We start from the raw sequence: 15,542 nt of genomic DNA, 5'->3' as shown, positions 1-15,542 counted from the left end.
TTGGACTCTTGGTGAGTTATCAGCCATTGCAGCTGGACTCTCCGTGAGCTGCCGTCTGTGTCGGCCGGACTCCCGGTGAGAAGTGACAGCTAGACTCTCGGTGAGCTATCGGCAATGACAGCAGTGACAGGACTTTGGGTAAGCGGTGACAGCCCGACTCCCGGTGATCCGCGGGCTGTGACAGCTGGCCTCCCGGTGAGCTGTGAGTGGTGGCGGCCGGCCTGTTGTTGAGCTGACAGCCAGCCTCTCGGTGAACTGTGAGTGGTGGTAGCCAGACTCCGGTGAGCAAGGAATTGTGGAGAACAGGCCTGACAGGGTGGCTTTGTGGAGAGAGCGTGGGGCTGGGAGTCAGGAGACCTGGGGTTTGTCTCACTTGTCTTCTCGGGGGTTCTGTTTTCTTATTGCAAAGGGGGATTAAGACTCCTGCACGCCCTTCTCCTCAGACTGTAGGCCCTGTGTGGGCCAGGGACTGTGTCCAATCTGCTAATGTTGTACCAACCCTTGTGCTCGGCACAGAGCGCTAAACCACGCTCTCTTCACAGAACAGTGAGAGTGGCCAGTCTCCCATCAGAGTGAATTTTGGCAGAGGAGGAAGACCAAGAGAGATCCAAGAGTAAACCCTGAGTTTGAGGGGAACTGGGGAGCCGGAGAAAGGGCAATGAGAGGGAAAGAGAGGCAGGGAGGGCCAGGAAAGCATAGTGACCTGGGGACTAAGGTCAGAAAGACAAGGTGAGGGTGATGAGACGGTGGCCGGCACGGTCAAAAGGCCACTGAGATCCAGAGGATGAGGCCAGAGAAGTGATGCTGGATTGGGTGAAGAAGCTGGTGACGCTGCCAAGAGCAGTTTTGAGTTGTGAGCACAAAAACCAAAGAGTAGAGCTGGAAGCACCTGAGTTATTCTCTTTAGAGTGCGTCAAACAGTGTGAGGATCTACTGCTACCTACTGTCAACAGGGCACCACCCTGAGTCCCGGCAATGTATCCCACCACCGACCCAGAGGATACGGGCCCTGCCGACCGGGAGCTTACATATGAACGGAGCAAGCCTAAGGGAACATTAGGATACTTGATCAACCAATCATTCCCCTCAGAAAGTGTCACTTGATACTGTTGATTTTGTCTTTATTGATTACTGTGTTCTAATGGAGATGATTCTCCTGACAGACACTGCTCCCCACCAGTAATATGGGGCAGAACATCCAGGGGCTCAACCACAGAAACTCCTCCAGGGCCACAACCGAGATTTTCTGATCTGGGTTACAAATGCCCCTGGGATGACGGATCACGTGTTGAAGATGGAGTGAGCATTGGCTAGGTCCCCACGGGTAGGAGGCCGAGAACACCGGGAGATGGCTACGGGACGGTGATCACGGCTCGTCGGCTGGGCCCAGCGCCATCTCTGCCAGCGCTGCCTCACTGCTGCAGCAACGAGCCTGTCCCCGAGATTGGGTGGAGAACGAGTGGTTCGCCAACACCGGGAGGACCCAACCCAACCCACTAGCTCCAAAACTCCGGTGTCGGCACGGCCTGAGACCCGCTGGCTGTCTGTCCACCTACCTGTGCCTCTGGCTGCCTGTGCGGAGCGCACTGTGACCCAGCTGTTCCTCTGCGGTTAACTGGGCTGGTATCCGTGAGGATCCCTGGGGTGGGTGCCGTGGTGCCAGACTTCTGCTGCAGCAGGGCTTTGGCCTTTTCATTCATTCACTGTCGTACTTATTGAGCGCTTACTGTGTGCAAAGCACTGTACTAAGCACTTGGAGGAGTACAACAACAGACACATTCCATGAGGTCGATGAAGACCAGGTTGGTCCCAGCTCTGCCCTCCACCCTCCCCCCAAAGCCGGCCGGCGGCCACGATCCCATTGGCACCAACACTTCCGGAACCAGAGCTGTATTGGGCCCCAGCAAGGAAATTTTCCTCCAGCTGGCCAACTTGAGGCGTCAACATTATTTTTCCCCATCTGGCGGTTTCCATCACACACGCTAGGCCATGTCAGTTTGGAAAGAGGAAGGCTGAGAAGAGAAAGGCCACAACTCAAGCCGTGTGGAACTATTGGTCCCCGAATCCCACCACACCAGGACTAGTGGGCCCCCTCAGAGGCTTGAAGCTGATTGCTTTGAATCTGGGAACTTTCCAGGGGCCTAGGTTGGGGGCCTGGACACACGCTCCTTAAAGGGTTGGCAGAGGGAGAGTTGAGCGGTCAGACGGCATTGAGCTAACCTCAGGGATGGAGGCCAGGGAGGGGCCTCCTCACACGATCCCCCTCAGCACCCTGTTGCTTGATGACAGAGCGCTGGACAGGGCGGACCAATGGCCCAGGTTGCTAATGGTCTTTCTCTTCAAGAACAGGGACTGGGCAGGGAGTGGTGGGTTGATCACGTTCCGTTTACCTGGTCGTTCCTGTCAGTTTTCCTACTTGAGAAGAGTTCTGACCTCTGCCAGAAACTTACCAACAAGGGGTATCGGAGCAGTTTGGTTCCTGATCTGGAGGACAAATAAAATAAAACCATCTCCAGAGACGTCAGCGATGATGTTTCTGAGCCAGGGACAGGTGTTGGGAGAAGCCTGAGGGATCCTCTGGTTCCGTGTCAACTCTCTTGATCTGCGTCAAGCCTCAATCGCTTCTGCTTGAGAAGGAGCGGCTTGAGTGCAGATGTGACCCACCCAGAGTACCCCACTGGGGCGGCAGCCCAGCCCAACCCAGCCCAGCCAATGTCTAACACATACTGAATTTTAATCTTGTCAGGATGCCTTTCCAAGGAGGAGCCCTCAATCTGGGAGTAACTGGAGCGTTTCTCCCCACCGTGAGCGTTCTCCTATTCCCGAAAGGTTGGGAAGTCCCTGAAGACGCTCTGACGTGCCTGCGTCGACCCGCTTTTTCTCCTGTGCCGAGTCTCTGGTGATGTATCGAGCACTCCCCGGAGGGCTTTCCCTCATTAACTACATGATGGGTTACACTGATAAGCTCTGGCCGCGGCATGAGTCCTCTGATGTTTAATAAGGACTGAATGGCGACCGAAGGCTTTTCCACATTCATCGCAATTGTAGGGTTTCTCTCCAGTATGAGTTCTCTGGTGTTCGATACGGGCTGAATGTCCCCTGAAGGCTTTGCCACATTCGTTACACGGGAAAGGTTTCTCTCCGGTGTGAATCCGCTGATGCTTGATAAGGTCTGACTGCTGGCTGAAGGCTTTCCCACATTCGTTGCACCCGTAGGGCTTCTCCCCAGTGTGGGTCCTCTGATGCTCGGTAAGGGCCGACTGTTGACTGAAGGCTTTCTCACAGTCGAGGCATTTGTAGGGTTTCTCTCCTGTGTGGATTCTCTGATGCTTAACAAGGGCTGAGTGTTGACTGAAGGCTTTCTCACATTCACTACAGTGGAACGGTTTCTCTCCCGTGTGGATCCTCTGATGTTCGATGAGGGCCGACTGTTGACTGAAGGCTTTCTCGCATTCATTGCATTTGTAGGGTTTCTCCCCCGTGTGGATCCTCTGATGTTTAATAAGGGCCGACTGTTGACTGAAAGCTTTCTCGCACTCATTGCATTTGTAGGGTTTCTCTCCGGTGTGGATCCTCTGATGTTTGATGTGGTCGCCGAGGCGGCTGAAGGCTTTTCCACAATCGTTACATTTGTAGGGTTTCTCCCCAGAATGAATCCTCTGATGATTGATAAGCGTTGAGTGGTGCCTAAAGGCCTTCTCACATTCACTGCATTTGTAGGGCTTCTCTCCAGTGTGGATTTTCTGATGGTTGATCAGGGTCGAGTGGTGCCTGAAACACTTTCCACATTCGCTGCATTTGTAGGGTTTCTCTCCGGTGTGAATTTTCTGATGATTGCTTAGGGTTGAGTGGTGACTAAAGCTCTTTCCACATTCACTGCATCTGTAGGGTTTCTCTCCAGGCGGAACCGTCCGACGACGAACGACACCGGGCGAGTGACGGCACACTTTCCCGGAGTCGCCGCACTCGCTCGGTTGCTCTTCAGTATGGATTCTCTGATGTACCGCCAAGTTTGAGTGGTTACTGAAAGCCTGGCCACACTCACTGCACTGGTAGGGCTTCACTCCAGTGTGGATTCTCTGGTGCTTAGAAAGGGCGGAGGGTCGACTAAAGGCTTTCCCACACTCGCTGCACTTGTAAGGTCTCTCTCCGGTGTGAATCCTCTGGTGTTCCATGCGGGCCGAGTGCCCGCTGAAGGCTTTCCCGCATTCGTTGCATTTGTAGGGTTTCTCTCCGGTGTGGATCCTCTGATGCTTAATGTGGTCTCCGTGGCGGCTGAAGGCTTTCCCGCAGTCGTTACATTTGTAGGGTTTCTCTCCGGTGTGGATCCTCTGGTGTTTCACGAGCGCGGAGTGCTGACTGAAGGCCCTTTCGCATTCCTTACATTTATAGGGCTTCTCTCCGGTGTGAATTCTCTCGTGCTTAATATAGTCTCCGTGACGAGTGAAGGATTTTCCGCATTCGTTGCACTTATAGGGCTTCTCTCCAGAGTGAATGATCTGATGCTCGATAAGATTTGAAGGCTGAATGAAGGCTTTCCCACATTCGTTGCATTTATAGGGTTTTTCTCCAGTGTGGATTCTCTGGTGAACGATGAGAGTCGCGTGGTGCCTGAAGGCCTTGCCACATTCGTGACACTTGTAAGGTTTCTCTCCGGTGTGGATTCTCTGGTGAGTACTCAGATTTGACGGCTGGCTGAAGGCTTTTCCACATTCACTGCATTTGTAGGGTTTTTCTCCAGTGTGGATTCTTTGGTGGTCAATGAGGAACGAACGACACTTGAAGGCTTTCCCACATTCGCTGCACTGGTGCGGTTTCTCGCCGGTGTGAATTCTCTCCTGTCCAGACAGAACTGAGTGGTGACCAAAGTGACTTGACTCCTTAATTTCTGTTCCAATTTTAGAATCTGGAAAAAAAGAAAACACCAACCACACCTCGATCTCGGTTCACACTGTATCATCATCATCATCGTCAATCAATGATGTTTATTGAGCACTTATTGTGTGCAGAGCCCTGCCCACAATAAGCTTACCATCTAGAGGGGGGTTGGATGTTAATAGAAGTAATTTATAATATATAATTTATAAATTTGTACATTAAGTGCTGTGGGGTTCAGGGTCGGGGGGAGCAAATATCAAATTACCAAAGATCGCAGCTCTAAGTGCAGACATGACACTGAAGGGAGAGGGAGCTGGGGAAAAGGCAGCTTAATCAGGAAAGGTGGACCAGAGTTGGAGTTTTTGCTGGAACAAAAAGATGCCCTTTTTTGGAGCCTCTTCCTCCCTCACTGCTGCTTGATTGTCTCCCAAGAGGAAGAGTGGAAGGGCCCCGGAGGGTGGTACGGGGACAGAAAAAAAATCTTCTACCATGACACTTTCTTTCCCAACTGTGGACTTCTCCAGGTAGGGATGGGGCACAATTCTGAGAGAGAAAAGAAAAACTTTTGGGGCAGAAGCTTCCTGCTCCCTTGAAGTGGTATGTGTTAAACTCTTATGATGTGACTAGTACTGTTCTAGGTAGATCAAAGATAACCAGGTTGGACACGGTCTCTGTCCACTTGGAGCTCACCATTTTAAGTAGAAGGAAGTAGGATTCAAGCTTAATTTTACTGAGGCACAGAGAAGTGACTTGTTCAAGGTCATACAGCAGACCGGTGACAGAGGTGGCATGAGAACCCAGAACCTGCCCAGGCCCAAGCTCTCTCCACTAGGCCGCATTGCTTCTCAACTCTCATTCAACCCTTGTTCTTTTCCTCATTTGATTCCGCTGAGATGGAGGGAAAAACCAAGAGCCTGGGTTGGAGAGGGGTTGGGCTAGGACTCAGGGGAAGGAGAAACTGGGTTTCCCCTATCAGAACCCCAGGCTGGGGCACCGCCTGAGATTAGATGTGAGGGATCTGGGCAGCTCCCTTTCTAGACTATAAGCTCGTTGTGGGCAGAGAACGTATCTATCATATTGTATGCTCCCAAATCCTTAATAGAGTGCTCTGCACACAGTAAAGTGTTCCATAAATACGATGGACTGACTGACTCAGAGACAGCCAAAGGCTGAGCTGCCATCTTTAGGGCACACGGTGGGGGAAGGAAGGCAGAAGTGGCCAATCGCTGCTAGCCAGTGAGGACTACCAAAACCCAGCTCATCCAAATGACCGAAGGGACTGGCCAGTTCACCAGCAGCAGGTGAGGGAATGGCGTGGATGAAGGAGTGTCGATCGGGCTCTGGTCACCTCAGCCTGGGTCTGGCCCAAGGAAGTCACCGATGAGCATGTCTGGGGCTTGACCACCGGCCGTCTATTTTCTCCATCCTTAAGTCCACCGAGAAAGTATTTTAAGGCTATACGTAAAGACAAAGCCTCAGGCAACATGATACCTGTATGGGCTTATGCCCTACAGACCAGCAGCTATTTTGGAAGAGAAGCTTTGAAAGGATTGTCAGATAAGGAGGTAAAAATAAAAACAGCACCCGTTTCTTAAAGTGCAAACATAACAGCACAACAAAGAAGTGGGGACGGGGTGGGACACTCAGCACGATGGGGACTGTAAGTCCTACATCAGCTTTCCAGCTCCCCACGCACATCAGGATGAATTTCACGTCAGCGGTGTCATCTTGGACGTCCAAAGACAATTGTATAACATTCATCAACCACTGATTGGCTTGATTTTGTTTTTCCAGCTTCAAACTTTCTGTGCTTCACATTGACAGGAAACTGTAATCAACTTAGCGGAGGTCTGTCGAAAGAGGGAAATATACCAACTGATGGGAGGCTGGGGGGTGTCAAGCCAGGCCCTGCTATGTGCAGATGGTCCTGGAGACCCACGGGCCAGACTCTCCCAATGAGGACCCCGGGTGACCCTGATGGAAAGAGATCCCTGAAAGAACCCGAGGACCCGATCTGCCTTCCTTCCTCTGGCATCCAGGGGAGGCCAGCTGGGGCCCTTCTGTCCATCCCTAGCTCAGGGTAGATGGAGGCTAGAGGGAGGGTCCATGAGTCCTTTTTTTTCTCATAGTAGTTGTTAAATGCCTATTATGCACCAGGCACTACTAAACGTTGGGTTAGATAGAAGTTAATCAGGTTGGACACAGTCTTAATCCCCACTTTCCAGATGAGGTTACTGAGGCACAGAGAAGTGAAGTGACCTGCCCAGGGTCACACAGCAGACCAGTGGCAGAGCTGGGATTAGAACCCAGGTCCTACTGTGCTCTTTCCACTAGACTCTGCTGCTTCTGGTTTAACCTAGATCATGGCAACAAGGGCCGGGACCCTGACTTCCCCTACCCCATCCCACGGGACTGGTGACTGCGGATACCCGGACACGTCACTCCCCATATCCTCCTGCCCCCTAGCTTAATCAGTGGGAGTTTTTGAGCGTGTAATGGGAGCAGAACAGTGCACTAAATGCTTGGGAGAGTACAATATAATAAACAGAAACAATCCCTTCCCTCAAAGATCTTCCAGTTTAGCAGGGAAAGGATGAGACGGGCCCCTGGGAACCGTCCTACAGAGATGGCACCCGGCATCTGGTAGGCCTGGGACACCTTATGGAACCAATCACCTCCTCTCTTTTTTTATGGTACTTGTTAAGTGCTTACAATGTGTCGGGTGCTGTATTAAACACTGGGGTAGGTGTGAGCCAATCAGGTTGGACACAGTCCCTGACCCAAATGAGGCACACGGTCTTAATCCCCATTTTACAGTTGAGGAAACTGAGGCACAGAGAAGTGAAGTGACTTGCCCAATGTCACCCAGCAGGTAAGTGTCGGAGCTGGGATTAGAACCCAGGTCCTCTAACTCCCGAGGCTGTGTTCTTTCCACTAGGCCACACTGCTTCTCAGCCTTCCTCCCAGTCCCTAAATACCATGGAAACAATGACGGCCGAAGGTTTTTATCTGGATAATGGGGACTCGACAAGGTGACGGGGATGTCTGGTGCGCATCAAGAAGCAGCATGGCCTTCTGGATGGAGCACTGACCTAGGAGTCGGTAGGACCTGGGTTCTAGTTCTGGCTCCACCACTTGTCTGCGGTGTGACCTTGGGCAAGTCACTTCACTTCTCTGGGTCTCAGTTACCTCATCTGTAAAATGGGGATTAGGACTGAGAGACCTCTGCGGGACAGGGACTCTGAGACCGGTCCAACCTGTTTATCTTGAATTTACCCCCCCCCAGTGCTTAGAACAGTGCCTTGCAGGTAATAAGCACTTAACAAGTCCCACAATTATTCATTACTATTCTCAAGAGGGAATCCACAGCCCATCTTGAGATCGGGCCCAGATCAGTGCCGGAACTGGCCCCGGCCTCCACTAGGCTTGGCCCACAGGAGGCAGGCCCCTCGTGTGCAGAACTTCCGCTCCACAGGCTAACCTATAATAATAATAATGTTGGTATTTAAGCGCTTACTATGTGCAGAGCACTGTTTTAAGTGCTGGGGTAGATACAGGGTCATCAGGTTGTCCCATGTGAGGCTCACAGTCTTAATCCTATTTTACAGATGAGTGGCGCAGTGGAAAGAGCACGGGCTTTGGAGTCAGGGCTCATGAGTTCGAATCCCAGCTCAGCCACTTGTCAGCTGTGTGACTGTGGGCAAGTCACTTAACTTCTCTGTGCCTCAGTTCCCTCATCTGTAAAATGGGGTTTAAGACTGTGAGCCCCATGTGGGACAACCTGATTCCCCCGTGTTTACCCCAGCGCTTAGAACAGTGCTCTGCACATAGTAAGTGCTTAACAAATACCAACATTATTATTATTATTAGATGAGGTAACTGAGGCACAGAGAAGTTAAGTGACTTGCCCACAGTCACACAGCTGACAAATGGCAGAGCAAGGATCTGAACCCATGACCTCTGACTCCCAAGCCTGTGCTCTTTCCACTGAGCTACGCTGCTGAGTGGAAAGAGCGCGGGCTTGGAAGTCAAAGGTCGTGGGTTCTAATCCCGACTCCGCCACCTGCTGGGTGACTTTGGGCAAGTCACTTCACTTCTCTGTGCTTCAGTTCCCTCATCTGTAAAATGGGGATGAAGACTGTGAGCCCCACGTGGGACAACCCGATTACCTTGTATCTATCCCAGCACTTAGAACAGTGCTTGGCACATAGTAAGAACCTATCCACGGCAGGCAGCGCTCCCAAGAGCGCTGAATTCGGTGCCTGGCACATGCACGTGCTCGAGAGATACCATTGATTGAAAGATCAGAGCCTGAGTCGAGGTGGGGCGGGAGGACTTGCCGAGTTGGATCTCTGACATTTCCGACTTTGGTGATTCTCCGGAAAGCCCCGTGGCCCCGAGGAACCCAAGACGCAGACTGGACGGAAGCCCGAGCGCTGGCCAGAAACAGAACGACGGAAGGGATCTGCGGGGCCCCGACTTCCTGACAGTGACACAGAACCGGGGCTCGTCCCCCCAGAGACTGGACTGGCATTGGCGAGACGAATAGTGTCCAGAAAACCAAGGGCTGTAGCCAAAGGTGCCGGTGGGAACAGGAGCTGACTGCACACTCCCGTCAGAGGCCACCCATCCGCCTCGGCTCGTGGCCGCCGGCCACAAGGACCGTAGAAACAGTCGGTGCCACGGCCGCCTTCTCTTGCCCCGGGCCACGGCGGCCACCTCCGATTCCTCTCAGCTCCTGCCTTGGAGAAACTGCACACAGCCTTTTCCCCAGGCCCTGCCTGACCGACCGTGATGGGGTCTGGCAGAAGGGAGAGAAGGAGGCAGGCAGGGAGGGCACCGTGGGGCCCTCTGGACCACCCCGGGCCGCTGCACGGCAGCCAGTACTGAAGGCACCACCCAAGTCCGCATCCCCGGGCAGGAAGAGCAGGGAGAAGAAAGCTACAACTGGCAAAAGTCAGAGAATGGTCAAATGAATAAGTCACGATGGACTTATAAGAAAGGAATACGTATGTATGCATGAGAGGGGGCTGTGGGATGCCCTGGGATGCCCTCGCCTAACCTGGCCCTCATCATTTCCGGGATGAGCTGGGGTTTAGGGAGGGCTGTAGAGCTGGAGGGAGTTCGGATCTAGAAGATGTAAAGGAAGAGGAATTTCCCGGCAGGAGGATGGGAACGATAAGGGTGTCGGAAGAACAGATGAGAGCACGGCACAGAACGAAGAAGTCTGAAAGGAGTGAAGAGTGGTGGCCCCTCCCCAACCATGGCAGGTGGGAAGAAGGGAGTGAGCTGGGGCAAAATCTGGTGCCGGTGGCCTGGAGGTTTTTTGACTTTTATTTTGATGGTATTTGTTAAGTATTGAGTATGTGCAGGCAGTGCATTAAGCGCTGGGGTGTATACAAGCTAATTAGGTTGGACACAGTTCCTATCCCACAATAGGCTCACAGTCTTAATCCCCATTTTACAGTTGAGGTAGCTGAGGCCCAGAAAAGTGAAGTGACTTGCCCGAGGTCACACAGCAGACAAGTGGAGGAACGGGGATTAGAAGCCATGACCTTCTGACTTCCGGACCTGTGCTCTTTCCACTAGGCCTGGCTGCTGGTCCTCGCTCACCTGTGCAGCCATCACTTAGGGAATCCGAGTCCTCCGTTCGCGGCGGCAGATCCAGGCCCCACGGCTCTGACCCCTCCTCCGGCCGGGACAGCGTGTCGGGCTTGGGAAGCGGACACCCTGCTCGGGAGGGAAGAGACGGTAAACGGTGGTCGGTGCCGGTCCTCGCAGATTCCCGGAGTCCCGCTCCGGCTCCAGGACCTGCGGGAGGCAGAGGCAGGAGACGGTCCCGCGGCACAGGGGAGGGGGCTCGAGGGAAATGCCCCGGGACAGGGGAGTGGGCCTGGGGCAGGGACAGAGGCATCGGGCCAGGCCAGCTGGGCGGGGGGGGGTCCTCCCCGGGGAACCCAACCACCACCCCCTGTTCCCACCCGGCGGCTGGGCTTCCCCGGGGTGGACCCGGGGGGTGGGAGGAGGCCGGCAGCAGGGCTAGTGTGGCTCAGGGTGACAGGCTTGGGAGTCAGAGGTCAGGGGTTCTAGTCCCGGCTCTGCCACTTGTCAGCTGTGTGACTGTGGGCAAGTCACTTCACTTCTCTGGGCTTCAGTTCCCTCATCTGTCAAATGGGGATGAAGACTGGGAGCCCCACGTGGGACAACCTGATAGTCTTGTATCCCCCCCAGCGCTTAGCACAGTGCTTTGCACAGAGTAAGCGCTTAACAAATGCCAACATTATTAGTTCCCCGGTGGACCCTCTCTGGAACTCACCCCGCGAGGCCAGGGACCAGTCGTTTTCTGGCATCCCGGAGGAGGAGTCCAAACTCTTGCGGGGGGGGGGGGGGACGATCAAGGGCCTCGACCCCCAACTCGCCGACCCCTGGATCGCTCGGAGACCCCCCTCGGTGCCCGACCCCTAACCCCCGACCCTATCCCCGCGGGGCGGCCCGCAGGGATCGGAAAGGAGGGAGTGAGGGGGTTCCCTCCTGCTGGCCCTGTTGCCGAATTGTACTCTGTTGCCTAACAGTCCATTCCAAGCGTTTAGTCCAGTGCTCTGCACATAGTAAGCGCTCAAGAAATACTACTGAATGAATGGCCCCCGCCGCCTGGTGTCCCCTCCGCCTGCTGTCCCCGCCGTCTGCTGTCCTCCGCCGCCTGTGTCCCCGCCCCGTCTGCTGTCCTCCGTCGCCTGGTGTCCCCGCAGCCTGCTGTGCCCGCTGCTTGCTGTCCTCTGTCGCCTGGTGTCCCCGCAGCCTGGTATCCCCGCAGCCTGGTGTCCCCCGCCGCCTGCTGTCCCCGCCGCCTGCTGTCCTCCGTCGCCTGGTGTCCCCGCAGCCTGGTATCCCCGCAGCCTGGTGTCCCCCGCCGCCTGCTGTCTCCCGCCGCCTGGTGTCCCCCGCCGCCCGGTGCCCCCCGGCGCCTGGTTTCCCCCGCCGCCTGCTCCGGGCTTCTCGGCGGGTGGTGCAGGAGGAGGAGGAGGAGGAGAAGGAGCAGGGCGGGCAGGAGGAGGAGGAGGAGGGAGGTGCAAAGGCGGGGCCGAGGATGGCGGGGGCCCGCAGCACTGGTCGGGGGTTGGGGTCGGGGGTCCGGGGCCCGGGGCGTGCGGAGGGGCTCGGGGGGAGTGCGGAGGGTGTGCGGGGCGTGCGGAGGGGCTCGAGGGGGGGAGTGCGGAGGGGCACGGGGCGGCCCCGCCGAGCAGGCCCGGCCCACAATGGCCGGAAGGTCCCTCCGCCGCCGCCGCCGCCACCGCACTTCCGACTCCTCTAGGCCGGCGCGGAGGCTTCGCCCTCTCGGTGGTCGCTCGCTCGGCCCCCTCCTTCGTTTCTTCCCTCGGCCTCCCCCTTAGAGGGGAAGCCCCCTACGTCATTAATCCAACAAATGGAATAATAAATATGTACCTGTATACACAAGTGCCGGGAGGCAGGGGAGGGAGAGCAGAGGGAGGGAGTCGGGGCGATGGGGACGGGAGAAGGAGCAGAGGACAAGGGAGGCTCCATTTGGGAAGGCCTCCTGGAGGAGGGGAGCTTTCAGTAGGGCCGAGGCCGAATTGTACATTGCAAGCGCTTAGTGCGGCGCTCAACAGGCCCGGGTGATTAAATGGATGAAGTGGGGAAGTACGCTGGTCTGGCAGCCGTGAGGAGGGAGGGCACCGCGGGCCAGAGGTAGGACGTAGGCCGGAGGTCGACGGCGGGACGGGGGAGGACGAGGCCCGCTGAGGAGGCGCGTGGCGGAGGAGCGGAGCGTGCGGGCCGGGATGGACAAGGAGGGAAGGGAGGTGAGGTAGGAGGGGGCCAGGTGATGGAGTCGGTCACCCCACACATCCAGTCCGTCACCTTCACGATATCGCCAAGATCCGCCCTTTCCTCTCCATCCAAACGGCTATGGTGCAAAGCTGTCATTATATCCCAGCTGGATTACTGTGTCAGCCTCCTCTCGGATCTCTCATCCTGTTGTCTCTCCCCGCTCCGGTCTATTCTTCAGGCCGCTGCCCGGATCATCTTCCTGCGGAAAGGCTCTGGGCCTGTCACTCCCCTCCTTAAAAACTTCCGGTGGTTGCCTGTCGACCTCTGCACGAAATAAAGACTCCTCACTCTTGACTTCAAAGCTGTCCGTCCCCTTGCCCCCTCCTACCTCTCCTCCCTTCTCTCTTTCTCCTGCCCACCCCGCTCGCTCCGCTCCTCTGCCGCCCACCTCCTCACCGTCCCCTGTTCGCACCTGTCCCGCCATTGATCCCCGGCCCACGTCCTACCACTGACCTGGAATGCCCTCCCTCCTCACATTCATTCCTTCAATAGTATTGATTGGGCGCTTACTCTGTGCAGAGCACTGGACTCAGCGCTTGGAATGGACAATTCGGCAACAGATAGTGACCATCCCTGCCCAATGACGGGCTCACGGGTCTAATCAGGGGAGACAGCAAAGCAAATCAGAACAAAACAAAAACAAGACATTATTACGATTAGTAGAATCAAGGGGATGTACACCTCATTAACAGAATAAATAGGGTAATAAAAAATATATACAAATGAGGACAGTGCTGGGGGAAGGGGGAGGGGGAGGAGCAGAGGATGGGGTGGGGAGGGGGAGCAGAGGGAAAGGGGGCTCAGCTGAGGGGAGGGGAAGGGGGGGAGCAGAGAGGGAGCGGAGGGATCAGAGGGTAAAGGAGGTAGCTGTCTGGGAAGGCCTCTTGGAGGAGGTGAGCTCTCAATAGGGCTTTGAAGAGGGGAAGAGAGTGAGTTTGGCGGAGGTGAGGAGGGAGGGCATTCCGGGACCGCGGGAGGACGTGGGCCGGGGGTCGAGGGCGGGATAGGCGTGACCGGGGGACGGTGAGGAGGTGGGCGGCAGAGGAGCGGAGCGTGCGGGGTGGGCAGGAGAAAGAGAAAAGGGAGGAGAGGTAGGAGGGGGCAAGGGGATGGAGAGCCTTGAAGCCCAGAGTGAGGAGTCTTCGTTTGGTGCGGAGGTTGATAGGCAACTACTGGAGGTGTTTGAGGAGGGGAGTGACAGGCCCAGAGTCTTTCTTCAGGAAGATGATCCAGGCAGCAGAATGAAGAATAGACTGGAGCCGGAAGAGACAGGAGGAAGGGAGATCAGAGAGAAGGCTGACACAATAATCCAGCCGGGATATTATGAGAGCTCGTACCAGTACGATAACCGTTTGGATGGAGAGGAAAGGGCGGATCTTGGCGATGTTGTGAAGGTGAGACCGGCAGGTTTTGGTGACAGATTGGATATGTGGGGTGAATGAGAGAGCGGAGTGAAGGACGACGCCAAGTTTGCGGGCTTGCGAGACGGGAAGGATGGTCGTGCCGACCACAGCGATGGGAAATTCAGGGAGAAGACAGGGTTTGGGAGAGAAGATAAGGAGCTCAGTTTTGGATATGGTGGCAGACATCCAGATGGAGACGTCTTGGAGGCAGGAGGAGATACGAGTCTGAAGGGAGGGGGAGAGAAGAGGGGAGGAGAGGGAAGTTTGTGTGTCATCTGCATAGAGATGATAGTTGAAGCCGTGGGAGCGAATGAGTTCACCAAGAGAGTGAGTATAGATGGAGAACAGAAGAGGGCCAAGAACTGACCTTAGAGGAACCCCAACAGTAAGTGGATGGGAGGGGGAGGAGGAGCCCAGGTAGGAGACCACCAAGGAGACCGAGAATGAAGGGCCAGAAACATAAGAGGAGAACCGGGGGAGGACGGAGTCCGTGAAGCCAAGGTGAGATAAGGTGTGGAGGAGAAGGGGATGGTCGACAGTGTCAAAGGCAGCTGAGAGGTCGAGGAGGATTAGGATAGAGCAGAAGCCATTGGATTTGACAAAAAGGAGGTCACGGGTGACCTTGGAGAGGGCAGTTTGGGGGAAGTGGAGGAGACAGAAGCCAGATTGGAGGGGGAGATGAGGAAAGTGGGGCTTAGTCTGAAAAGACCTCTTGGAGGAGATGTGCCTTCAGTCAGCCTTTGAAGTGCGGGGAGAGTCACTGTCTGTCGGATTTGAGGAGGGAGCGCGTTCCAGGCCAGGGACAGGACGGTGTATATTACTATAATTCTATTTATTTATTTTGAGGCTACTGATGCCTGTCTACTTGCTTTTTTGGTTGTCTGTCTCCCTCCCTTCTAGACTGTGAGCCGGTTGCTGGGTAGGGATTGTCTTTATTTGTTGCCGCACTGTACTTTCCAAGCGCTTAGTACAGGGCCCTGCACATAGTAAGCGCTCAATAATTCAATTGAATGAATGAATGAATGAATACCCCCTCTCCTTCTCCTTTTCCCCCCTCCCCCCTCCTCCGCTTATTGGCCCGAAAGAGGCGGGAGGGCCCCGCCCCCTTAGGCCCCGCCCATCCTCCGGTCCCGCCCCCTCCTCTAGCCCCGCCCCGTTCACGTGAGGAGCAGACGGCTTCCCTCAGCCATTGGCTCGGCGGCCGGAGAGCCACGCCCTCTCATCCGGCCCCGCCCCTTCCTCTAACCACGCCCCTCCTCTAGCCACGCCCCATTAAACGTGAGGAGCAGGTGGCTTCCCTTAGCCATTGGCTGGGCGGCCGGAGAGCCCCGCCCCCTCCTCCGGCCCCGCCCTATCAGGTGCGGGGCAGGCGGCTTCCCTCAGCTATTGGCTGGGCGTCCGGAGGGCCCCCCC

At 55.5% G+C, this 15,542-nt stretch overlaps 1 protein-coding gene across 1 annotated transcript; it reads right to left on the bottom strand.

The window, feature by feature from the left end:
* Positions 1-1,761: 1,761 nt before the first annotated feature.
* On the bottom strand, positions 1,762-11,268 carry LOC100091967 (zinc finger protein 665-like). Its single transcript, XM_029049111.1, has 3 exons — positions 11,195-11,268; positions 10,492-10,608; positions 1,762-4,906 (listed from the first exon to the last, which is right to left on the bottom strand). The coding sequence occupies exons 1-3, from the start codon at positions 11,226-11,228 to the stop codon at positions 2,937-2,939; spliced, it is 2,121 nt and encodes a 706-aa protein (XP_028904944.1). The 5' UTR covers positions 11,229-11,268; the 3' UTR covers positions 1,762-2,936.
* Between the last annotated feature and the right edge of the window lie 4,274 nt (positions 11,269-15,542).

This window comes from Ornithorhynchus anatinus, chromosome 2 (genome assembly GCF_004115215.2).
Source record: "Ornithorhynchus anatinus isolate Pmale09 chromosome 2, mOrnAna1.pri.v4, whole genome shotgun sequence".
Taxonomy (NCBI): domain Eukaryota; kingdom Metazoa; phylum Chordata; class Mammalia; order Monotremata; family Ornithorhynchidae; genus Ornithorhynchus; species Ornithorhynchus anatinus.
The sequence above is the reverse complement of the archived record's forward strand: the minus strand, read 5'-3'. Positions and strand labels throughout refer to the sequence as shown.